Raw genomic sequence first — 26,807 nt, 5'->3', positions numbered from 1 at the left:
TGCATCAATGTATCAGTACGGAAAGATACATTGAATTTTATCTACAGTAAGGCCTTCGTAAAACAATTTTATTGTTTCTGAGTAGATACCGTACATTCAAATTAGCGAACTTGTGCAGTCTTAAGACACTGGGCTCACGTTCGGGAGATAGCTGGTTCAAATCGCCAGTTTTTCATCTAGCTTTATGTTTTCTGTGATTTCCCTGTGTCACTTAAAGCAAATATCATGATTATTCCTTTGAAAGTAGGTGGCCAATTTTCTTCTCCAATCTTGAGCTTGTGTACAACCTTATCATCAACAGGTCACCATAATATTAATCCAATATAAATATTTTTATGACTGACACTGTAAATGAATTCGGGAATACCTCTCAACATATGTTATGCACGAGACAGTTGTTCCATTGCACTACATCCAAATCTCCAGAAGGTCAAAACACAATAGTTTATGAACTGTTTTTAAAATAAAACATTTATGCAAATCCTTCACAAGTAAGGTGTATCTAAAGTAACATATAGTCCACTGCCAAATAGTACATGGGCGAAAAGAAAACTGAGGGGTACTGGTAGAACTGACTCGGTGAATGTGGGTTGTGAGTTGTGCCTAGATGGCTCAGCTGGAAAAAGCAAAACCTGCAAAGGCAAGGATAAAGATTCAAGTCCCAGTTCAGTAAACAACTTTATTCTGTCAAGAAGTTTTAAAAATGTCTCACTGCAGAGTGCAGTTTCATCTAAACCCACCCTATTCAACAGATTTGGCATTTTCTGATGTCTACCTACCCAAACTAAAGAATTTTGTGGCTAAAACAACATCTGAGTCTGATGACAAGCTTATGGAATCCAAGGGTGGTTATTTCCCAACCATCAAACAACTCAGTTTCAGGCATGGAAGCTACTCACGGGAAAAGGTTGGACAAAGCACACTGACCAAAAAGGGGACTGTCAAAAAACATGGACTATTTTGACCTACACTAAACAGTTTATCATTACCAGATCAAGTACCTTACCCTCATAAAATGAACAATTTTGCTAGTGACTTTTCACGCCCATTCAATAAAATGTAGCTTTGTCTGCATATGTGTAACTTGTTTCACTTTTCTTGTGCAGAATGGAAGAATTATTAGGGTTTAACACACAAGATCACTGGAAAAGGAATAAATGCTAAGGCTGGAGAAAGAATTTGGCCGTGTTTATTTCACAAAAATCATCCTGGATGGCTAGATCAGTATTTGAGCCACTGTCCTCTCAAATGCAAGTCCAGTGTCTTACCAATGTACACCTCTCTCTCTCTCTCTCTCTCTCTCTCTCTCTCTCTCTCTCTCTCATGAAGAAGCACTATGAACACTCCAGCTCCATATATGGCCCAGATGATCTATTCTGTGTGCATTATGTATGTACACAAAAAAAAAATAGAAAGTAATGAAATAATAGCTCTGAGTGGCACACCAGAGGCAACATTTCTACAAGTAAACAGGCTATATATTTTCAATTCCATAAAGAAGGATGAAACATACAAATGAAGTCACAATGGCTATTTTAAAATGGCAGAGCAAGACATGTGATTTAAGGTCTTCTATTATTACACTGACTGTGAAACTGGTTGTGATAGATGCAATCTGAACAGCCAGTGGTGTCATGCTCTGAGGTACTCAAAATAATCATCTGCAATGGAAAAAAAATAAAGAATTAGTAACACTTACGCTGTTGTCGTTGTTGTTGCTGTTCTTGTTGTGGCTGTTGTGTTGACATTCTTCTTTCTTGAATGATTGCTACATCTTCCCTTGTCATTGTCCTGTCAAGAAAATTTTATCTGGCTGTCATTATCATCACTGCTCATGAATATATATCAGTACAGAACAAAAGGCAACAGGTTTCAAAAATGAATTTCTGTGCTTATTACACATATCTTCTAAATCTTAAGTAAAAATCTTTCTAACTTCCTAATCCTTTCACAGTAATTGTTGAAATCTTCTTCACAAACAATGGATTATAGCTCACCATTGCTTTTTGATCCTTATCTGTAGCATATATATCTCTTCCTGATTCACAGCACAAATGGACTTTTCTTTCAACAACCCCCTTATGAATTTTTTACATGTTTACCTTTGGTCTATATATGTAAAATACTAATGATCCAAAAGCTAAAAACTTGATCTATTTTGAGAGAGAGAGAGAGAGAGAGAGAGAGAGAGAGAGAGAGAGAGAGAGAGAGAGAGACTGCCCAAATGAGGCAAGGATACTACAACTGCAATTGAAGTAAGTAGAATAACACCATCAGGTGAAATGGGAAAGAGATTTCAACTCTTGACCAACAAACCCTACTTTTACTTACATTTCTTGTCACAAATTTTTTCTTGTCCTTTTTCAATGCCTATGTTAACTGTTCTGTTAAGCAGGTATAATGTTTTAACAGAGATCTTTAGTTTCCGTTCAGATCTTGTGATATGCAGATAGTTTCTTGAAGCAAGTGCCAGTTACTTTATCTGAAATTACAGTTACTGCATATTAAATTCTGGTCTCACTGTGAGGAAGATTTAAACAAACCATATGAGATCCCAGGTGCACTTGAACTTCACAGACCACTGCCAGGACTGTGACGACATGACCAGCCTGCCAGAAACGAGTCATATGGCAACAGCAAAGAATAAAGGAGCCATGCCACCAGCAACAGACTGCACTCGTTTATATGCTACAGATGTGATTTTGTGACATGTCGGCTAATACTGAGTGCTACCTATTGTATTGTTTGTTCTCTGGAGCTGTCGTTCTATGGAGTTTTACTGCTCATATCTTTGAGGACTTGCATTTTTAGACTACAAATGACCAAAACTCGTTCTTGGCGACTTTTATCTCAGCTAATGACAATCTAACAAAACCGTGACAATATAATTTTTTTGTTCAATGTGGCTTGTAAACTTATCATTGTTCAATTCAGTAAACCAGGACTCCACATCAGCATCAAATATTTATAAGATTTTGTTCTTATCAAACATTTGCAAAAACCATAATTATCATGAACATAGACCATGTGTATTTCTTGTTGAAGTCATTAAAAGGTCAATAACAAAGACTCATTTGCATACAAACTGCATCAAAGCTAAATGTCTCTTATTCTGTTAAGGAAAAATGTGTATACATTCACAAATTATGACATAAGAAACCTTTTTATGGACACAAATTTCCTACATTTCAATTTTCATTAATAAATTTTACAAACTTCTGAAATTTAAAGTTACACGTAGAGTTGAAACATACACACAGACGGTATATCTTACATATATTTTTACTCTTTCTTTTTATGTGTGTGTGACTTCCTCAAAACACACGCACCAAAATGCAACAGAATTCCCACAAGTAAAACTTGTTTCCCACCCCCACAATGCCTCTTGGTGCATATTTTTAAAAATATATTTGCATCTTTTTATTAAGAGACATGTAAAATTCCAAAAAAAAAAAAAAAAAAAAAAAAAAAAAAAAAAAAAAAAATTGGGACCTTTATGCACCATGCATCAATTAGTTACTTGTGAATAGTTGCCTTTCCTAATTTCTGTTTATTATGTACAATCTGAATTTTCATTATTACAATTCTTGACAAGAGAATGGTTCTTGAATAGCATGGTGTTTAATCATATTTTTAAGGCATTTCAGTCCTCCATACATAGAGGTCTACAAAAGAAAAATGAAAATGTGGAACCTAAATATATACATATTTACTTCATAAATGTCAAAACAACAAAATTTAATCACAAACATTAAATTTCAATAAAGCCAGGCTATAAAAATTGCACTATGAAGATGTCAAAGGGACTTTAATTTTGTACATAATACTTAACTGCACAGGTATCCTGATGTGACAAATCATTTAGAAGCCACACACACCCAACTATTGCTAGTCAACAGAGCAACTGTTCAGCACTTCTGTCTTACATGCTTAAATAGCTAGGTCAGGCTATGAATTAACGTGACCTGAACCTACCAATTATCACATCAGTGGTACTATTAGCTACAGAGAGGTCAAATAATAATTAACCTATGTGGTCAGACTTTAGGGAAGTAATTCAATTATTACTGGTCATGGAGTGGTGCTAACTGCTACCAGCACCTTCCGACGAAAGGTTATAAAAAAAGGTATGGGTTTGGTGATAGTAAACAGTGACATTAAACTTTCATTCAAATTCATTAACGAAATGAAATTATGTAAGATACTGAAAGGTATACTCAGATACCTTGTTAAGACTTGTCTCAGGCAACTAGCAACTTCAGTGAAGCTTAGTTCTCCAGTGATTATCCCAATTAATTTGAAGTGAAAGAGAGAGAGAGAGAGAGAGAGAGAGAGAGAGCTCTTTAAATATAATACAAAAGCAAGCCATCTCTACAAATCCATTGGCAACACTATTAAATATTGAAATATGTCTTGCACTTAAGTGTATTTGCAGACATGTACACACACAGATTCTCACATGTATCAAGATAATATACCAAACATCTGAAAGAAGCGAGTTGACTGCATGAAATAGTTTATTGAAAGAATTTTGGGGTATTACTATCCGGAGTAGTGTTGAGGAAGATACTGCAGAAATTCAGAGATGATATCCTAGTGCGCACAACCAACTTTTAAGTCAGTTGAGGACAGTGATAGAGCTACCTGGAAAACACTGGGAATAAAGAGCAGAAAGAGAAGGTCCTTCTCGAGACAAGCTGCTAATCAAAAATTTGGAAATCCAATATCTTAGCCGGAATAAAGATATCTGACTTTTTCCATCATATATGTAAGGACAGTATGCACCGACTCCCTGGTCTGGTGGATAGATTTATTGGCAGTTGATGTGGAGGTAACAGGTTCAATTCACAATAATTGCTCAAAAAATTCCCATACAGAATGGAAGTATTTTACATTTGTAGTTACAAACAAGCCTGACCTTACTGACGGTGTCATACAGTGACACATATTAATGATCATGATTTTATTTATTATAATGTAAGAAGTCCAAAGTATATAATCAACTAAAGAAAATCGATCACTGACATCAGTTTAAACAATGGTCAAATAGAAATTGGCCATATTGTGTGCATTTGGTGTCACCCTCAGCAGATCTCTCATTGTGCATGTGGCTGAAGATTAACACTGCAGTAGAAGGTTGAGAGACTGCATAGCACCACAACTGCAAAAAACTGAGTCCACAGAAAAACCCCACTTTTTTATGTTGATCTTGTATCTTTAGGTATTGGATCATAGTCTGTTGAGTGCTTTCCATCTTGTCCACTTCTCTGAATGACCAGGAGGAAGCTCTTTCTTTGAAACCATCCAGTTCTCCAATGTTGACATTTCCTCACCACTTTGAGGCCCTTGCTTGCTGTGATTTTCCTGTAAGAGCTCTAGCAGTTCACAAGAATCTCTTTAGCAGCTATCTTACACCTAATTTCAGGAAGGGCTATGCCAGGGGAGTTTATATACGGCGTAGGTTTTAAACAACGAGTAACAGAGCACTAGGTTGTTTGTTTTCATGGTGCTTGGGTGAGCTCTCCCATGTGGTACCTGTCAGCTTGTGCACTACGTTATTCCTGACAGACACTTTTCGTTTCATGTTTAATAAACAGTGTTCTTATAAGTAAGTATACTGTCCAGAGTCACTCACAGATATTTTGGAGTCAGACAGTGTACAAGAGAAATTCCTCCCAGATGATTTGAAGGGTTTCAGCTTCTTGTTTATTCGTGAGATGGAATACATGGGTCTGAGTTTTGGTGAAGTTAATAAATCCACTGAGAAAGCTAGGAGAGTATTTATGATAGAAAGAGCAGGTAAGTAGTTGTTAGCATCCTACTTAAACTATGAATGGACATCATTTACTGCCACCCAACTGATGAGGTCTGCCACGAGCTAATTCCATGAAAACATCTTGATTGCTAAAAACTTTATTTTGACAAATTTTGAGTAATCATCATCAGATAAAATAAGCTTAGGAAAGCTCATACAAATGAGTAATACAAGAAAAACATACGATCTCATGTGCAGTTGCTGTTGGGCATATTTGCAAAAGATTTATTTTAAGATGTTGCACAACATCTCAAAATAACATCTTTTGCAAATATTCCCAACGGCAATTGCACTCGAAGTTCAAAAATAAACTGAAAGAGTTGAAAACAAATAAGTCACTAGGTCCGGATAGAATCCTGATTTGGTTTTACAGAGAGTACTCTATCCTCTCCCCTCCACGAACCATGGACCTTGCCATTGGTGTGGAGGCTTGCGTGCCTCAGTGACAGCTGTACCATAGGTGCAACCACAATGGAGGGGGTATCTGTTGAGAGGCCAGACAAATGTGTGGTTCCTGAAGAGGGGGCAGCAGCCTTTTCAGCAGTTTCAGGGGCAACAGTCTGGATGACTGACTGATCTGGCCTCAAAACATCAACAAAAATGGCTTTGCTATGCTGGTACTGTGAATGGCTGAAAGCAAGGGGAAACTACAGCTGTACTTTCTCCCAAGGATACGCAGCTTTACCGTAAGGTTCAATGATGATAGCACCCTCTTGGGTAAAACATTCCAGAAATAAAATAGTCCCACGTTCGGATCTCCGGGTGGGGACTACTTAGAAGGATGTCAGCAGAAACAAAACTGGCATCCTAAGGATCGGAGTGTGGAATGTCAGATCCTTAATTGGGCAGGTAGGTTAGAAAATTTAAAAAGGCAAATGGATAGGTTAAAGTTAGATATAGTGGGAATTAGTGAAGTTCAGTGGCAAGAGGAACGAGACCTCTGGTCAGGTGAATACAGGGTTACAAATACAAAATCAAATAGGGGTAATACAGGAGTACATGTAGTAATGAATGAAAATATGGGAGTGCGGGTAAACTACTACAAACAGCATAGTGAATGCATTAGTGTAGGTAAGATAAATATGAAGCCCACACCTACCACAGTAATACAAGTTTATATGCCAACTAGCTCTGCAAATGTTGAAGTGATTGAAGAAATGTATGATGTGATAAAAGAAATTATTCAGATAGTTAAGGGAGACAAAAATTTAATAGTCATGGGAGACTGGAATTCAATCGTAGGAAAAAGAAGAGAAGGAAGACTAGTAGGTGAATATGGACTGGGGTAACGAACGAAAGAGGAAGCTGCCTGGTACAATTTTGTACAGAGCATTACTTAATCGTAGTTAACACTTGGTTTAAGGATCATGAAAGAAAGTTGTATAGGTGAAAGAGACCTGGAGACACTGGAAGGTTTCAGATAGATGCTATAATGGTAAGGCAGATATTTAGGGACCACGTTTTAAACTGTAAGACATTTCCAGGGGGAGATGTGGACTCTGAACACGATTTATTGGTTATGAACTGTAGATTACAACTAAGGTAACTGCAAAAAGGTAGGAATTTCAGGAAATGGGTTCTGGATAAACTGAAAAAACCTGAGGTTGAAGAGAGTTTCAGAGAGAGAGCATTAGGGAACGATTGACAAGAACGGGTAAAAGAGATATAGCACAAAAAGAATGGGTAGTTTTGAGAGACAAAATAGTGAAGGCAGCAGAGGATCAAGTACGTAAAAAGACAAGGGCTAGTAGAAATCCATGGGTAACAGAAGCAATATTGAATTTAATTGATGAAAGGAGGAAATATAAAAATACAGTAAATGAAGCACGCAAAAAGGAATACAACCGCCAAAAAAAAAAAAAAAAAAAAAAAAAAATTGACAGGAAGTGCAAAATGGCTAAGCATGGATGGCTAGAGGACAAATGTAAGGATATAGAGGCATATCTCACTAAGGGTAAGATAGATACTGCCTACAGGAAAATAGAAAAAAAAAGAGACCTTTGGAGAAAAGAGAACCACTTGCATGAATATCAAGAGCTCATACGGAAATCCAGTTCTAAGCCAAGAAGGGAAAGCAGAAAGGTGGAAGGAGTATATAGAGGGTCTATCTACAGGGTTATTACAAATGATTGAAGCGATTTCACAGCTCTACAATAACTTTATTATTTGAGATATTTTCACAATGCTTTTCACACACATACAAAAACTCAAAAAGTTTTTTTAGGCATTTACAAATGTTTGATATGTGCCCCTTTAGTGATTCGGCAGACATCAAGCCGATAATCAAGTTCCTCCCACACTCGGCGCAGCATGTCCTCATCAATGAGTTCGAAAGCATCGTTGATGCGAGCTCGCAGTTCTGGCACGTTTCTTGGTAGAGGAGGTTTAAACACTGAATCTTTCACATAACCCCACAGAAAGATATCGCATGGGGTTAAGTCGGGAGAGCGTGGAGGCCATGACATGAATTGCTGATCGTGATCTCCACCACGACCGATCCATCGGTTTTCCAATCTTTGTTGAACTTCGTCCTGAAGTGTCGTTGCACTGTTCTGACTGACTGCTGTGAGTGCATTTCAAGCACGACATACGCTTTCTCGGCTCCTGTCGCCATTTTGTCTCACTGTGCTCTCGAGCGCTCTGGCGGCAGAAACCTGACGTGCGGCTTCAGCTGAACAAAACTTTATGAGTTTTTCTACGTATCTGTAGTGTGTCGTGACCATATGTCAATGAATGGAGCTACAGTGAATTTATGAAATCACTTCAATCATTTGTAATAGCCCTGTATACAAGGGCGATGTAATTGAGGATAATATTATGGAAATGGAAGAGGATGTAGATGAAGATGAAATGGGAGATATGATACTGCATGAAGATTTTGACAGAGCACTGAAAGACCTGATCGAAACAAGGCCCCCGGAGTAGAAAACATTCCATTAGAACTTCTGACACCCTTGGGAGAGCCAGTCATGACAAAACTCTACCATATGGTGAACAAAATGTATGAGACAGGCGAAATACCCTCAGACTTCATGAAGAATATAATAATTCCAATCCCAAAGAAAGCAGGTGTTGAGAGATGTGAAAATTGCCGAACATTCAGTGTAATAAGTCACGGCTGCAAAATACTAACATGAATTCTTTACCGATGAATGGAAAAACCGGTGGAAGCCGATCTCGGGGAAGATCAGTTTGGATTCTGTAGAAATGTTGGAACACGTCAGGCAATACCGATCCTGTAACTTATCTTAGAAGATAGGTTAAGAAAAGGCAAACCAATATTTCTAGTATTTGTATACTTAGAGAAAGCTCATGACAATGTTGACTGGAATAATCTCTTTCAAATTCTGAAGGTGACAGGGGTAAAACACAGGGAGCGAAAGGCTATTTACAATTTCTATAGAAACCAGATGGCAGTTATAAGAGTCGAGGGGCATGAAAGGAAAGCAGTGGTTGGGAAGGAAGTGAGACAAGGTTGTAGCATATCCCCAGTGATATTCAATCTGTATACTGAGCAAGCAGCAAAGGGAACAAAAGAAGAATTTTGAGTAGGAATCAAAATCCATGGAGAAGAAATAATAACTTTGAGGTTCACCGATGACATTGTTATTCTATCAGAGACAGCAAAGGACCTGGAAGAGCAGCTGAACGGAATGGACAGTGTTTTGAAAGAAGGATGCAACATGAACATCAACAAAAGCAAAATGAAGATAATGGACTGTAGTGAAATTAAATCAGGCGATGCTGAGGGAATTAGATTATGAAATGAGACACTTAAAGCAGTAGATGAGTTTCTCTATTTGGGAAGTAAAATAATGATGACTGTAGAAGTGGGCAGGATATAAAATGTAGACTGGCTATGGCAAGGAAAGTGTTTCTGAAGAAGAAAAATTCGTTAACATCGAGTACAGAGTTAAGTGTCAGGAAGTCTTTTCTGAAAGCATTTGTATGCAGTGTAGCCATATATGGAAGTGAATCATGGATGCTAATTTAGACAAGAAGAGTATAGAAGCTTATAGAAGCCTTCTAAATGTGGTGTTACAGAAGAATGCTGAAGATTAGATTGGTAGACCACGTAACTCATGAGGAGGTATTGTATAGTTTGAGAGAAGAGGAATTTGTGGCACAACTTGACTAGAAGAAGGGCTAAGTTGGTAGGACATGTTCTGAGGCATCAAGGGATCACCAATTTAGTTTTGGTGGGCAGCGTGGAGGGTAAAAATTGTAGAGGGAGACCAAGAGATGAATACACAAAGCAGATTCAGAAGGATGTAGGCTGCAGTAGCTACCGTATTTACCCGAATCTAAGCCGCACCTGAAAAATGAGACTCGAAACAAAGGAAAAAAAGATTTCCCGAATCTAAGCCGCACCTGAAATTTGAGACTCGAAATTCAAGGGGAGAGAAAAGTTTTAGGCCGCACCTCCAAATCGAAACAAAGTTGGTCCATTGTAAAATGAGACACAATTTAGGTCGAATGAATGACGATACAGCTACAGTAGTTTGGTTCGAGTCGTAAGCTTTACCAGGTAGCCATTGCTATGCGTCAGGCGCTCCGTCCGTATTTATACGGGTACCCTTCCTTTTTCACGTGCTTTGTCTGGTTTGAATCGATTGCTTATTTTGTTTGATCTGATAAGTGCCGTTTTCTCTGTTATAGGTGTTTACATCACTCTAAGCTGAAAATGCATCACTGTACTGTGTCATGCATTGTTTGTCGCATTCTGATAGTGCGTGTTTACGGCCTGTCGCCGTTCGCGGCATGGGTTGCTTTTGTGCGCGCTACCGCCACTTACAACTAAAAAGAGGCGAATCGTCTCATTAGCGAAGCAATGTCAAGAGACTGCTATTTGTTGTTACTTACACTGCTGCTTTCTTTGAGAATGATCAACAAGAACCAAATAATAGGCTGCGTATGATAGAACATGTTCTGAACGAGAGTTAGGCGAAAATTTTTCTCCGTTTGAAAATCTTTGCGGCCGCTTCTTTAGTACATCAAATTCTGCACAGAAATTAGAGTCATCTTAGATTTAAAAATCTAGTCAGTTGCCGTGGTTCATTTCTGACTGTATCACTATTAGGCTAAGAATAATACGAATATAAACATGACACGATAAGTGTATTCTTCCGCGTTTGCTGTTGTCTCACTCTAGTTTCGTAGTTTATTAGGCAGATGGGATTTAAATGAGATAGCAACAAACACAGAAGAACACATGGCAAAATGTTTATATTCGTATTATTCTTATGGTGAATGGTGAAGAGAATACTGCTTGTGATTCACATTTCATCAGGTTACTATTAGCAACCATCTCTTCTCACAGGTAGGAAAAAATTCAGAACGTAGAGTTGGCCATATTGAAAAACATCCCAAACAGTCTTGCCAGCCGGATTTTCGTAGTACATTAAAATTCTAATACATTCGAAGATGAACAATACGGAATTTATATTTACTTCGTTGGATAATGTATGAAAATGCAGTGGTCGAAACTCGGGGCGGAGAAAAAAAAAGCTCGTCTTCCACCTTTTTTTAAATTTATTTACTGACGCAGAGGTTTTGGCGCCAGTATTTATCTTTGTGCCTACAAAGCATGTCTGTGTAGCGCTACATATATTCGACGGCAGAAGTTAGTTGTGGCGGCACCTACCAACATTTTTCAGAACTTCCGCTTGCTTTGCACTCGATTCTAAGCCGCACGCGTTTTTTTGGATTACAAAAACCGGAAAAAAAGTGCGGCTTAGATTCGAGTAAATACGGTACTCGAAGATGAAGAGGCTTGCACAGGATAGAGTAGCATGGAGAGCTGCATCAAACCAGCCTCTGGATTGAAGACTGTAACAACAACCCTGTCCTCTATGGTGTTGGCACCTTATTTAGCTTGCATTTATTGTGAATCTCTCACATAGCACGAAGTCCGATGCGAGTGGAAAAAAAGTGCTGTTAACTTCTGTACATAAGAAAAATAAAAGTGTGGGCCCATAAATTTATAGACCAATACCCGTAACATTGGTTTGCTACAGAATTCATCAACATTTTCTCTGTTCAAATACAATAAATTTTCTTTAGAAGGGAAAGTTTCTATCCATAAATCAGCACAGATGTAGAAAGCATCACAGAAGTATCCTGTGAACCATGGATGAAGCACAACAGGTGAGCCCATATTCCTAGATTGCTGGGAAGCATTTGACATGGTGCCCCACTGCAGACATATCAGTAAATGATGCGGAAAAGATGTGTGTGTGTGGCTCGAAGACTTCTTAAGTAATAGAACACAGTACATCATCCTCAATGGCAAGTGTTGATCAGAGACAAGGATGTTGTCAGAAGTGCCCCAAAGAAGTGTGATAGGACTGCTCTTCTTCTCTACACAGGGTGAATCACCTAAAACTTGCACCACAAACATTGCGGAAATGGAAAGTGGTACCGAAGTGTGGCTTTTGACAGATTGAGTTGGTAGTCAGGGGCTCATATTGTTAGGCAACAAACAGATTGTAATAATACTTGAGAGCATTGCAGGTTCTTAGTGTGTGTGTGAAAAACCAACATGCTCATAGTGTATGGAGAGTGTAGGAACAATGAAATTCATTCTACTATGGTGCATGTGGGAAGATATTCCAACAGATGTCTCAGCAGTTATTATCTTCAACCACAAGGAAGTGGTATGAGTCAGGCAAGTGTTCGATGCACTCTCCATCAACATCGGTTCCATTACAAGTAGATCTCTCTCCATCAAGAGCTGCAGGGAACGATTATGAGAATCTTGTTAACTTCTGTACATGGGCATTAAGACAAGAAGATACTCCAGAGTATCATGTATCTTGTTTAATGACGAAGCCCCATTTACCAATTGTGGCTAGGTAATCTACCAAAACATGTACTATTGGTTTGCTGACAATCCCTGTTGGATACGTCAGGTGAAACGTCAGCGTCCATTGTGCGTAAACGTGTGATGCAGGATAGTGACAGCTCATAGGCCCATGTTTCATAGATGGAACACCGAAAGTGCAGAAGTATCGTAGCCTCCTAACAGAGCCATCTTCTTCCATGGGTTCTAGAAGACATTTCTTAGCAGACTAGGACGAAACTGTGGTACAGACATGATGGCTGTCCAGCCCATACTGAGTGAAGTACTACAGCATGTCTTCACTAATTGTTTCCAAATCTTAGGATTGGACACTGAGGACCTTTACTTTGGCCGGACTGTTCCCCACATTTGACACCTGTAGATTTTTTTCCTGTGGGGGAAAGCTGAAAAACACTGTCTACAAGAACATACCAACTAAAGCCAATGACATTCAACAACGTATTACTGCAACCTGCTCAGACATCTCCATTGAAATGCTAACAAGTGTGGATCAGTCATTCCACATCAGCTGGAAGCATTATTTCCTTCCACTGCCAGTGCTCATTTTGAACACATCCTGTGACAAGCAGTTGTTACAGTTTATTTTGTAAACAACTCTCACAAGAATCCTGCGACAAACACCACTGACATAATTTACCATACTTTTAGTTTGTTAATATCAAAAGGCCTTGTTCCCTTTAAAAAAGTATATGTTTACGTAAAAAATACACTTTACAGGTATTGTTACATTCTGTTTACTGGCTAACAAGTCCCTTACTACCCTTCGCTCTGCGAAAACCACGCATCTCGAGCACTTTTATTTCCACAATATTTGCGGTACAAGTTCTAGGTGATTCAACATGTACACATGAATGATCTGTTGGAAAGGGTGAGTAGCATTCTGTGGCTGTTTGCTGATAGTGCTTTGGTGTAAGGGAAAGGGTCATCACTGACGACAGTGAGAGGGTACAAGATGACTTAGATAAAACTTCTAGTTGGTATGATGAATGGCAGCTAGCTCAAAACATAGGAAAATTTAAATTACTGCTGATGAGTAGGAAAAACAGTAAATAATGTTCAAATACAACATTAGTGGTGTGCTGCTTGGCACCGGCACATCAATTAAACATTTAGGTGTAACATTGCAAAGTGATATGAAATTGAACAAGCATGTGAGGATGGTTGGAAGGTGAATGGTTTACTTTTGTTTATTAGGAGAATTTTAGGAAAGTGTGGTTCATCTGTACAGGAGGTCATGTACAGAACACTAATGCAACCCACTCTTGAGTACTGCTCACGTATTTAAGATTCCCACCAGATCAGATTAAAGAAAAACATTGAAGCAATTCATAGGCAGGCTGCTAGATTTGTTACTTTTTGATCGATCAACAAATGAGTATTACAGAAATGCTTTGTGAAAGCAAATGGAAATCCCTGGTTGGAAGACTACATTCTTTTTGCAAAACAAAATTGAGAAAATTTAGAGAATCATGATTTTAAGTTGACTGCAACATGATTCTACTGCTACCAATGAAACTCTCGCAAAATGATGTCTGATCATTAAAATAGGAGAAATTAGGGCTGGTATAGAGGCATGCAGACAGTTGTTTTTCCCTCTCTTTATTTGCAAGTGAACATGACAGGAAATGACTAGCAGAGGTATAAGGTACTTTCCACCATGCAACATACGGTAGCTTGCAGAATATGTACGTAAATGAAGTAGTAGATGTAGAACATAGAAACACTAAATGATGAGAAACAAAGCTCAAGACCAGCATAAAATATGCGAGCTTGGCAACGCAGTTTGGCATTGTTTTACAACTTTCCAATTTGTTAGCACACCTGCAAGTTCTTAAGCAATTCACTGTAGAAAGGAGCTACATGTATAACAGTGTCTTTATTATCTACATATTTATTTTGCTATTTCATTCAGGACACCATGCATGCTCATTCTTTGGATAATCTGCATTACAATAGCACAAAACTCTTCCGAAGAAGGAAAACAAAGTGCAGGTATTTGTTGTTTCCTCTTTGGGAATAAGTTGAAGTCTGGTCGCGTTTTAACAAGATTGAAGAAAGTATGAGATCAGACTTCACGAATATATTGGCACGGCTTTTTCGTCAAGCCATTTTCAGTATGTTACAAGTTATGTTGCCATAGAAAATAAACGTTAAATTTTGAGTTATGGAAGCTTTTCCTGTAAAGATTAAATATCAAGTCATGATGATAAGTTGCTGTAAGATTGTTCCACATGAGTGTTGGGCTGATATGATTCCTTGATGTCCATAACCAAAAATTATCATTCATTTGATCTCTGGAGCACTACTAACCAGTTTTGAGTTTTGCTCATATTCAAGTGAATAACATATGCATATACATTATCCTCATAACTGGTATAAAACAAAAGTCACATGCCACGCATGGTTCATATATAGCTTGATCAAATTTAGTGTGTCTCGAAACTGGTGTCCACAAATTAAGAAATTTGCACAGCTGTTTGAAGTTCTGCCACATACGTACATTTGTGTTTTATAATCCATTTCACTTTACATTATTCCCATGTTGCAAGCCGCAGCATGGAAATGTGGAATTTAAAATCAGCACCTTAGTTTCTGATTGACATGCGACACACAGGCACACACTAAAAGCTTGACACACAGAGACACACTAAAAGCTCAAGGTATTTCACTAGCTTTCATGCTACTGGCTTATCACTCTTTATCTGCTTTAAGTACACCACTCTAAAATATACCCATCTGCAGATTTGTGTGAGAGAGTGAATTTGAATTGGAAAGCGAGCAGCAGCTCATAGCCTACAGATATGCACAGTTTTGGCAATTGTTTCCATAACAGAATGTCCATCAACATATTATGTCTCTTCTATAGCTTCCATTAATCCATATTTGCCAAGAAAAATTAATTTTAGAATCTCCATTTTTCAGAGGAGGAGGAGGGGGGAAAAATATTGTTTCACACATACAGACATTTTGTCACCTGCAGTATCTACATATGTAAAGATGACCCTGAATAAAAAGACAACCTCCCCCCCTTTTTTTAAGAGACTGCTTCAGAAAATTTTATTCCTAACTTCTTGAGACTAATCAAAAATACAAATTGTTTTAATGGCATCATCATTGGTGAACTTCTGGAAAGTATAGTGGAGATTTAGTATCCACTCAAAAAATTCATGTCTGAACTGGTGTGTCACACACACACACACACACACACACACACACACACACACACATATATATATATATATATATATATATATATATATATATATATATATATATATATATATATATGATGTGACTTACCAAATGAAAGTGCTGGCAGGTCGACAGACACACAAACATACACACAAAATTCAAGCTTTCGCAACAAACTGTTGCCTCATCAGGAAGAGGGAAGGAGAGGGAAGGCCGAAAGGATGTGGGTTTTAAGGGAGAGGGTAAGGAGTCATTCCAGTCCCGGGAGCGGAAAGACTTACCTTAGGGGGAAAAAAGGATGGGTACACACTCGCGCGCGCACACACACACACACACACACACACACACACACACACACACACACACATATCCATCCACACATATACAGACACAAGCCTATTTTTCCTTCGTGGAATGTTTCCTTCTATTATAACCATATATATATATATATAATAGAGGGAAACATTCCACGTGGGAAAAATATATTTAAAAAGAAAGATGATGAGACTTACCAAACAAAAGCGCTGGCAGGTCGATAGACACACAAACAAACACAAACATACACACAAAATCTAGCTTTCGCAACCAACGGTTGCCTCGTCAGGAAAGAGGGAAGGAGAAGGAAAGACAAAAGGATATGGGTTTTAAGGGAGAGGGTAAGGAGTCATTCCAATCCCGGGAGCGGAAAGACTTACCTTAGGGGGAAAAAAGGACAGGTATACACTCGCGCACACACACACATATCCACCACACATACAAGACACAAGCAGACATTTGTCATGTGTCTAAAAATATATCTAAAAAGAAAGATGATGTGACTTACCAAATGAAAGTGCTGGCAGGTCGACAGACACACAAACGAACACAAACATACAAACCCCAAACTCTTTGTCCTTAAATATGTCTGCCTGTGTCTGTATATGTGTGGATGGATATGTGTGTGTGTGGGCGCGAGTGTATACCCGTCCTTTTTTCCCCCTAAGGTAAGTCTTTCCGCTCCCGGGACTGGAATGACTCCTTACCCTCTCCCTTAAAGCCCACATCCTTTCGTCTTTCCCTCTCCTTCCCTCTTTCCTGATGAGGCAACAGTATATATATACACTCCTGGAAATTGAAATAAGAACACCGTGAATTCATTGTACCAGGAAGGGGAAACTTTATTGACACATTCCTGGGGTCAGATACATCACATGGTCACACTGACAGAACCACAGGCACATAGACACAGGCAACAGAGCATGCACAATGTCGGCACTAGTACAGTGTATATCCACCTCTCGCAGCAATGCAGGCTGCTATTCTCCCATGGAGACAATCGTAGAGATGCTGGATGTAGTCCTGTGGAACGGCTTGCCATGCCATTTCCACCTGGCGCCTCAGTTGGACCAGCGTTCGTGCTGGACGTGCAGACCGCGTGAGACGACGCTTCATCCAGTCCCAAACATGCTCAATGGGGGACAGATCCGGAGATCTTGCTGGCCAGGGTAGTTGACTTACACCTTCTAGAGCAAGTTGGGTGGCACGGGATACATGCGGACGTGCATTGTCCTGTTGGAACAGCAAGTTCCCTTGCCGGTCTAGGAATGGTAGGACGATGGGTTCGGTTTGGACTATTCAGTGTCCCCTCGACGATCACCAGTGGTGTACGGCCAGTGTAGGAGATCGCTCCCCACACCATGATGCCGGGTGTTGGCCCTGTGTGCCTCGGTCGTATGCAGTCCTGATTGTGGCGCACACCTGCACGGCGCCAAACACGCATACGACCATCATTGGCACCAAGGCAGAAGCGACTCTCATCGCTGAAGACGACACGTCTCCACTCGTCCCTCCATTCACGCCTGTCGCGACACCACTGGAGGCGGGCTGCACGATGTTGGGGCGTGAGCGGAAGACGGCCTAACGCTGTGCGGGACCATAGCCCAGCTTCATGGAGACGGTTGCGAATGGTCCTCGCCGATACCCCAGGAGCAACAGTGTCCCTAATTTGCTGGGAAGTGGCGGTGCGGTCCCCTACGGCACTGCGTAGGATCCTACGGCCTTGGCGTGCATCCGTGCGTCGCTGCGGTCTGGTCCCAGGTCAACGGGCACGTGCACCTTCCGCCGACCAGTGGCGACAACATCGATGTACTGTGGAGACCTCACGCCCCACGTGTTGAGCAATTCGGCGGTACGTCCACCCGGCCTCCCGCATGCCCACTATACGCCCTCGCTCAAAGTCCGTCAACTGCACATACGGTTCACGTCCACGCAGTCACGGCATGCTACCAGTGTTAAAGACTGCGATGGAGCTCCGTATGCCACGGCAAACTGGCTGACACTGACGGCGGCGGTGCACAAATGCTGCGCAGCTAGCGCCATTCGACGGCCAACACCGCGGTTCCTGGTGTGTCCGTTGAGCCGTGCGTGTGATCATTGCTTGTACAGCCCTCTCGCAGTGTCCGGAGCAAGTATGGTGGGTCTGACACACCGATGTCAATGTGTTCTTTTTTCCATTTCCAGGAGAGTGTGTGTGTGTGTATATATATATATATATATATATATATATATATATATATATATATATATATATATATATATACACAAAGATGATGTGACTTACCAAATGAAAGTGCTGGCTGGTCGACAGACACACAAACGAACACAAACATACACACAAAATTCAAGCTTTCGCAACAAACTGTTGCCTCATCAGGAAAGAGGGAAGGAGAGGGAAAGACGAAAGGATGTGGGTTTTAAGGGAGAGGGAAAGGAGTTATTCCAGTCCCGGGAGTGGAAAGACTTACCTTAGGGGGAAAAAGGGACGGGTATACACTCGCACACACACACATATCCATCCACACATATACAGACACAAGCAGACATATTTAAAGACAAAGAGTTTGGGCAGAGATGTCAGTCGAGGCAGAAGTGCAGAGGCAAAGATGTTGTTGAATGAGAGGTGAGGTATGAATGGCGGCAACTTGAAATTAGCGGAGATTGAGGCCTGGTGGATAACGGGAAGAGAGGATATATTGAAGAGCAAGTTCCCATCTCCGGAGTTCGGATAGGTTGGTGTTCGTAGGAAGTATCCAGATAACCCGGACGGTGTAACACTGCGCCAAGATGTGCTGGTCGTGCACCAAGGCATGTTTAGCCACAGGGTGGTCCTCATTACCAACAAACACTGTCTGCCTGTGTCCATTCATGCGAATGGACAGTTTGTTGCTGGTCATTCCCACATAGAATGCATCACAGTGTAGGCAGGTCAGTTGGTAGATCACATGGGTGCTTTCACACGTGGCTCTGCCTTTGATCGTGTACACCTTCCGGGTTACCCCTAAGGTAAGTCTTTCCACTCCCGGGACTGGAATGACTCCTTTCCCTCTCCCTTAAAACCCACATCCTTTCGTCTTTCCCTCTCCTTCCCTCTTTCCTGATGAGGCAACAGTTTGTTGCGAAAGCTTGAATTTTGTGTGTATGTTTGTGTTCGTTTGTCTGTCTGTCGACCTGCCAGCACTTTCATTTGGTAAGTCACATCATCTTTGTTTTTAGGTATATTTTTCCTTCGTGGAATGTTTCCTTCTATTATAACTATATATATATATAATTTTTGTTAGTGTTGCCTTTAATGTATGGCAGCAGTATGGTGCTTCAGGTACAGACTTGGGAAGAATGCTATCATAATTTCTTCAATCTTTTGTCCTGATGGAATGGCACTGATGGCCTCGTTGTTTAGTCCTTTAAATTCAAAACAACCAACTAATCATCCTGATGGAATGTTTGACTTGCAATGTGATAAGTTTCACTGCACCTCTTTTCTGTATTCTGTGACACTAAACTATCTAGTTTAACTAACATTAACACATAACTGAAGAATTTACACTGCAGGTGATCACTTGTTACATCGTGTCCTTTCCTGCCTTACAGTAAGATTTCTGAGTGTGTTAGACTCAAACTCTGTGTGTGTGTGTGTGTGTGTGTGTGTGTGTGTGTGTGTGTGTGTTTTAGGAGACAGGATATTTTGTAACAGAGCATTTTTTTTAAACAACGTGTACTGACTGTCCTTGTGGGACTCATCTATTTAAATATCTAGCAAGTAGTGGTTTCCTGGCATCAAGGCATAGGCAGCTGAAAGGGAGAGGTGTAACTTCTCATATTATAGGTGCATTTTATGAATTCTTGCTGGAGTTCATTCAAACTGTTGCAAATTTAGAGTAAAAATGTCTGATATTTTTATATATCATTTATATAAATGACATTAATACATCTGAAGATTCTTGAAATATTAAAACTACAATAACTGGAAGAGCAAATAATTCATAAATGTAGACAATACACACTAATACAACATCAAATGGTGACCTTTCTTGAAAAAAAAAAAAAAAAAAAAAAAATGAGGAAGTTAAATAGAGCTTCTAGAATTCTGGATTTACTCTTCTGCTGTCTAGAAAGTCTAGAGTGACTATTTAATAAAAAATGCTAATAAAATATTAAATCAAAAGGTTAAGTGTGGGGAAAAAATGCATTACAGATCATAACCTTACCCTAGCCAATTTATGTTCAAATTTGTTATCTTTGCAATAGCTTTTATGTTAACTCTTCCTAAGTAAATATGTGAACATTTTATGTAACTTGATTTTTCCTCCTTTCTCTTTCAACTGTGTAGGAAGAAAACTGAATCCAGAAATCAACTCTGTGTTTAATGTTACTTAAATCATCAGGATCTCTGTCTTAAAATATAATTTGGACATACACTGACAAATATCAAACTAGATGCTAATGGCTATATTAAGAAAAGATGAGCTCCTACATACAAATAAAGCAGAGCTTAGCTGACACGAACAAAAATAAATACAACAGACACCGAATATGAGCTTACAGCAAGAATTGAAACAAAAAGACAATTAAGAAAATTATAGAAGTAAGAAAGCGAGAGAAAATGTGAGAAGTAAACAGTCACTCACAACCAGGGGCCATGTTTTTAGAACAGGGTGCAAAAGCTGAAGGTTCAGTATCTTCCGCTGCAACGTCGGGTTGGCCCCAGTAATCCCAGTTTCAGGGAATGGAAGTACCCTCTCTTTTATTCAGTCATTAACACATGGGTGCAGCTACTATTGAGCAGGAACACCTTGGATAATGAAAATACTGACTGCTCAGGTCACTACCAGAAAATATTGTGTGACGATGAGCAATGCAAAATTCTTGTTGGAAAGCATTTTGTTACTGCTGATATTAGTGATACGCAGAAATCTCAAATGTGGTTAGTTTAAATACCACCAACCATTGCCAGCTATAATTTAATACTAAAGTATCTATTGTAAACGTATGCCCACACCGTTTTGTTAGCTATTATGTCCAATGTACCCAATTATACCTTGAGCATTAAGCTCATACCTCGAACTCGTCCCCCCGCCAGGACTTGGGATTCGTGATGCTATTGCAACACTGCATGGCATCTGTTGATGGAGGGACACTCGAGGAAGGCATAGCGTCTTACTGCAATAATACCATTCCAATTTTTTATCTTCACAATATTCTTGGCAGTGTTGCTGTAAATATTTGTTTGTAGCATACACAGTATCATAATTACTTCATACAATAAATTTAAAAGAACTTATACAGCTTGTCCTCTCACTTGCACGCACAAAATGACAAACAGTATAGGAGACAGAGAGAGAGGAGATGGTCGGTGGTGGTGGTGGTGGTGGTGGGGGGAGAGACCAAGGGTAGGAAGCAGGATGTGAGGAGATCCGGAGTGAGGCGAGACGGAGCTTGGGTGGGAGGCAAGGCACGAGGTGAGACGGAGCTTAGGAGAGGTAGGTTGGTAGAAGGTGAGTTTGAGAATAGGAGAATGGTGGGATGGGGCAGGCTGGATGTGGGAGATGGAGTGAGGTACAAGCAATGGAGGAGTTGGCAAGGAGGTATAGGGGGAGGATTCGATATATTACACAGAAAGGAGAAGCATATTGGTAGGAGAGCTGAGAACAATGATACAAGCACGAGGGGGGGGGGGGGGGGCGGAGGAGGAGGAGGAGGAGGTGGTAGTGGTGGTGGAAGAAGAGGAGGAGGACATGGAGGATCAAGGGATAGGGACGGTGGGGCACTGCAAACCCATTAGTTTCTCTTATTGCAGACGTGTAGCATAAAACCCACCTTTTTTTTAGTGAACATATTTTAGTAACTAATCATCATTTCGTTTCAACATACATAATATATTCTTTGCCACACACACACACACACACACACACACACACACACACAGAGAGAGAGAGAGAGAGAGATTTTATATTTTACATTTTAATAAGTAGTGTGTGTAGCACGTATGTAACATCATCTTGTTACATATGCCCCACTTAAATCTAACCACTTTTAATTTACTTTGTTATAATTATCGCTACTGTACTTTTAAATCCATTAAGATGTGTGTGCAAAATTGTAAACCCATTATATTCCATTGTGAGAGGCGGAGCAGAAAAGATGTGGAATAAAAACAGTAGAGGACTATAACATATAAATGAATCATTACAATTGTCAAATTGTTGAGTCAGTTATATGCAGCTTCTGTACTGTGTGTTTTATTTTTGAATACTATCTAGTACCTGGCTCAAATCTCAACCCTACAATCCTTTTATAATACAGTGCACTAATAACATACAGATATTAAGATGGTTTACCAAATTTGATAAGAAATATGAAACCACACACTTACAACCCATTCATACAATAAGTATAATAAAAAGGACCTAGGAAAGCAGAACACTGCTTATGGAGGTGGACAAAAGGAAAACGTTAAAAGTGAAATAAAGAATGTGTGTTACGAATTTCTAAAGTTGACAGTAGTAATGCTCATGAACAGAAAAACTAAGGTGACAGATGGCAAAAGTGTGCAGGAACATCATATAAAGACGCAGAGGCTCTGCAAGAATGACGACTACATAGATTTTATGCACTAAAAGGGATGTTATGATCTGATGAACTCTTTCTTTGTTCTTAAAATGTAAAACACACAAGTCAGCCACAGAATGGGCCTGCAGTATGGTTACAGTAAGTTTTTAAGTGGTGTCTTAAGTTAAAAAAAATTGCTTTACCTATGTGTTGGTTACTTCAGAACATGATTAGGCATACTGAGTGGCAGTGGAATGTATTTTCAACGAAAATTAGCAGTTTGTCATGCACGTACAGACATAATTGTATGATATAGTGAGTTTGGTACATCATATTGCCCACAAGGCCCGAAGTCCTTCAAAGTGTTGTAATTTGGGTACTATGTTGACTGAGTATACAGCACAAAGGAAAATCAAGATTATGGTTGCTATGAACAACTTTTGTGTTATTTATAGTTTTGAAAGTACTGAATTCCTATTAACTATCGTCATAGGAGATGGAACTTAAGTGTACCAGCACTAGTTAGAAAAGCGAGTGGGCAGTAACACCTTAGCTTGTCATTAAGACTCTCAAACTTTTGTATTCAAACATAATTCTTTTTTGGGATGAAAGATCCATAATGGCTGAAGACTACAGGAGTAAGACAGAACATTTAATGTCATCATACTGCTATCAGTGAGTTTGGTACATCATATTGCCCCCCCATGAACCATGGACCTTGCCGTTGGTGGGGAGGCTTGCGTGCCTCAGCGATACAGATAGCCGTACCGTAGGTGCAACCACAACGGAGGGGTATCTGTTGAGAGGCCAGACAAACGTGTGGTTCCTGAAGAGGGGCAGCAGCCTTTTCAGTAGTTGCAAGGGCAACAGTCTGGATGATTGACTGATCTGACCTTGTAATAATAACCAAAACGGCCTTGCTGTGCTGGTACTGCGAACGGCTGAAAGCAAGGGGAAACTACGGCCGTAATTTTTCCCGAGGACATGCAGCTTTACTGTATGATTAAACGATGATGGCGTCCTCTTGGGTAAAATATTCCGGAGTTAAAATAGTCCCCCATTCGGATCTCCGGGCGGGGACTACTCAAGAGGATGTAGTTATCAGGAGCCGACCTCGGGGAAGATCAGTTTGGATTCCGTAGAAATACTGGAACACGTGAGGCAATACTGACCTTACGACTTATCTTAGAAGAAAGATTAAGGAAAGGCAAACCTACGTTTCTAGCATTTGTAGACTTAGAGAAAGCTTTTGACAATGATGACTGGAATACTCTCTTTCAAATTCTAAAGGTCGCAGGGGTAAAATACAGGGAGCGAAAGGCTATTTACAATTTGTACAGAAACCAGATGGCAGTTATAAGAGTCGAGGGACATGAAAGGGAAGCAGCGGTGGGGAAGGGAGTAAGACAGGGTTGTAGCCTCTCCCCGATGTTATTCAATCTGTATATTGAGCAAGCAGTAAAGGAAACAAAAGAAAAATTCGGAGTAGGTGTTAAAATCCATGGAGAAGAAATAAAAACTTTGAGGTTCGCCGATGACATTGTAATTCTGTCAGAGACAGCAAAGGACTTAGAAGAGCAGTTGAACGGAATGGATGGTATCTTGAAGGGGGGATATAAGATGAACATCAACAAAAGCAAAACGAGGATAATGGAATGTAGTCTAATTAAGTCGGGTGATGCTGAGGGAATTAGATTAGGAAATGAGACACTTGAAGTAGTAAAGGAGTTTTGCTATTTGGGGAGCAAAATAACTGATGATGGTCGAAGTAGAGAGGATATAAAATGTAGACTGGCAATGGCAAGGAAAGCGTTTCTGAAGAAGAGAAATTTGTTAACATCGAATATAGATTTAGGTGTCAGGAATTCGTTTCTGAAAGTATTTGTATGGAGTGTAGCCATGTATGGAAGTGAAACATGGACGATAACTAGTTTGGACAAGAAGAGAATAGAAGCTTTCGAAATGTGGTGCTACAGAAGAATGCTGAAGATAAGGTGGGTAGATCACGTAACTAATGAGGAGGTATTGAATAGGATTGGGGAGAAGAGAAGTTTGTGGCACACCTTGACCAGAAGAAGGGATCGGTTGGTAGGACATGTTCTGAGGCATCAAGGGATCACCAATTTAGTATTGGAGGGCAGCGTGGAGGGTAAAAGTCGTAGGGGGAGACCAAGAGATGAATACACTAAGCAGATTCTGAAGGATGTAGGTTGCAGTAGGTACTGGGAGATGAAGAAGCTTGCACAGGATAGAGTAGCATGGAGAGCTGCATCAAACCAGTCTCAGGACTGAAGACCACAACAACAACAACAACTGCTATCAGCAGATGGAGATCTTCATTCAGTTGCTTTTGTGCTGTGCTGTTATACTGCCCATTCATCTAATGCTGCCATAATGCATACGGAATTTGAATTCCTTCAACATACACCCTACTCTCCAGTCCTTGCAACTAGAAATTTTTACTGTAACAAGGCCAGTGATATGAGCAGTGGATGGAAAGTTTTTCTAATCTAATGAAGAACACAAAAACCTTGGTACATGAATAGTCACAAGTAATTTTTTTTAATCCCCTCACTATCACACTCTTCAAGAGTAATGTAATAGTTGTTACATGACATGAAAATTGTAATGAGCAATTTAAGTAATAATAATCATGACTTATGTGGGTACATTATGCAACCAGTCACTATTTTGAATTCCAGTCATCAAGCCACTGCAAGCTCATCTCTAGAGTGCATTGCCTTGTTTGAATAATGTACATCCCCCCCCCCCCCCCCCCCCACACACACACACACACACAGAGAGAGAGAGAGAGAGAGAGAGAGAATTTAAAACTGTACTTGGCTCAAAGTGCAGCTTCTCTCACTCTCTCTCTCTGTCTGTCTGTCTGTCTGTCTGTCTGTGTGTGTGTGTGTGTGTGTGTGTGTGAACTGGCAAACTGTTGCTTCCAGAGGAGCTGTGTCAATGTGTGGTTATGCTCGGAGTCCAGCACTCATCCACAAAATATCCTGATAATTAACGGTTACAGGTACTAGGAAGCCTCTTTAGTTGGTTGATTTTGATCAACATTTTACAAAGAAACTGAGCTGCATGTTCTTCACATGACAGACATCAACAAAGTAACAGTCACACTAGTAAATAGTATGCAATTTTCTTCCTTCGGGAGTATGGCACAATTCCCTGAAAGATGCGGGTGAACAAGCGATAATTCAAGTATTTGCATTATTAGGTGAAATGTTTTTAGTGGAGAAATTTCTAATTCCAACTGATATTTGTGCAAACTAATATAAGCAAAAAAATTGCCTATGAACTAGGACGTGTTCAAGGTTCCATTTATTAGCAATAAATCATTGGAACCATTCACAATGTGCCATACGTATCCTGCACGATCTGTCTTCAGTTCCTATACCATGATGGTGTAAGCGCCTGCTCTTTGTCACGTCTCTTAAGTTTTTGTTCACAGCCATTACATAAACAGCTTACTTCCTCTTGAGAATGTGGCTTACTGTGATGCTTTCTCTTCCATCATCTCCATCTTTTAATATAATCTTGATATTTTAATTTTATTGTAGTACTTACACACATATCAGAGCTCTCTTTCTTGTTTTGTATTACTTGTTATTTTACTATTCACAATCTGCATATGTGAGCTGTCACAACTAGCTTCGTCTGCAACAGTCAGTTGATTTCAACATAGGACAATCTAATATTCTTTAGTCGGTATATGACATACCCTATGTAATCTTTGCCTGGCTGTTAGCTAGTGATGCTGCCAAGTAGCATGTTGACAGTGTGGGCAATTTCAGCTTGGGTGTACGTAAGTTGTGTCCTCGGAGTTTTATGTGACTTGTTTTCTGTTTTTTATCCCAATTGCTTCATTGGACAGTTCATACAATCATGCCAAAGATTTTATTTTTCTTCTATGATGGCATTATATCTGTTGAATTCTACTAATATAATACAATTACAATCTGATTTCTTCATCAGTTACAAAGCTGTGTGCACCTCTCAAACTAGTGTGTGCCTCATATCTATCTTCTTATATACAGCAATTCTCATACAAGTTTTAGAATT

At 39.8% G+C, this 26,807-nt stretch overlaps 1 protein-coding gene across 4 annotated transcripts in view; it reads right to left on the bottom strand.

Annotated features, from left to right (window-relative positions):
* Positions 1-26,807, bottom strand: part of LOC126190892 (protein enabled) — a 213,805-nt gene that overhangs the window by 16,123 nt on the left and 170,875 nt on the right. For 3 of the 4 annotated variants that reach the window (XM_049931503.1, XM_049931505.1, XM_049931504.1), the window contains 2 exons: positions 21,243-21,344; positions 1,700-1,791 (listed from right to left, as the gene is read on the bottom strand). In XM_049931503.1, the coding sequence (XP_049787460.1) occupies positions 1,700-1,791; positions 21,243-21,344 (194 nt within the window). The remainder of the gene's footprint in view (positions 1-1,699; positions 1,792-21,242; positions 21,345-26,807) is intronic. The other variant, XM_049931506.1, reaches the window with a different exon arrangement.

This window comes from Schistocerca cancellata, chromosome 6, assembly GCF_023864275.1.
Source record: "Schistocerca cancellata isolate TAMUIC-IGC-003103 chromosome 6, iqSchCanc2.1, whole genome shotgun sequence".
Taxonomy (NCBI): Eukaryota; Metazoa; Arthropoda; class Insecta; order Orthoptera; family Acrididae; genus Schistocerca; species Schistocerca cancellata.
The sequence above is the reverse complement of the archived record's forward strand: the minus strand, read 5'-3'. Positions and strand labels throughout refer to the sequence as shown.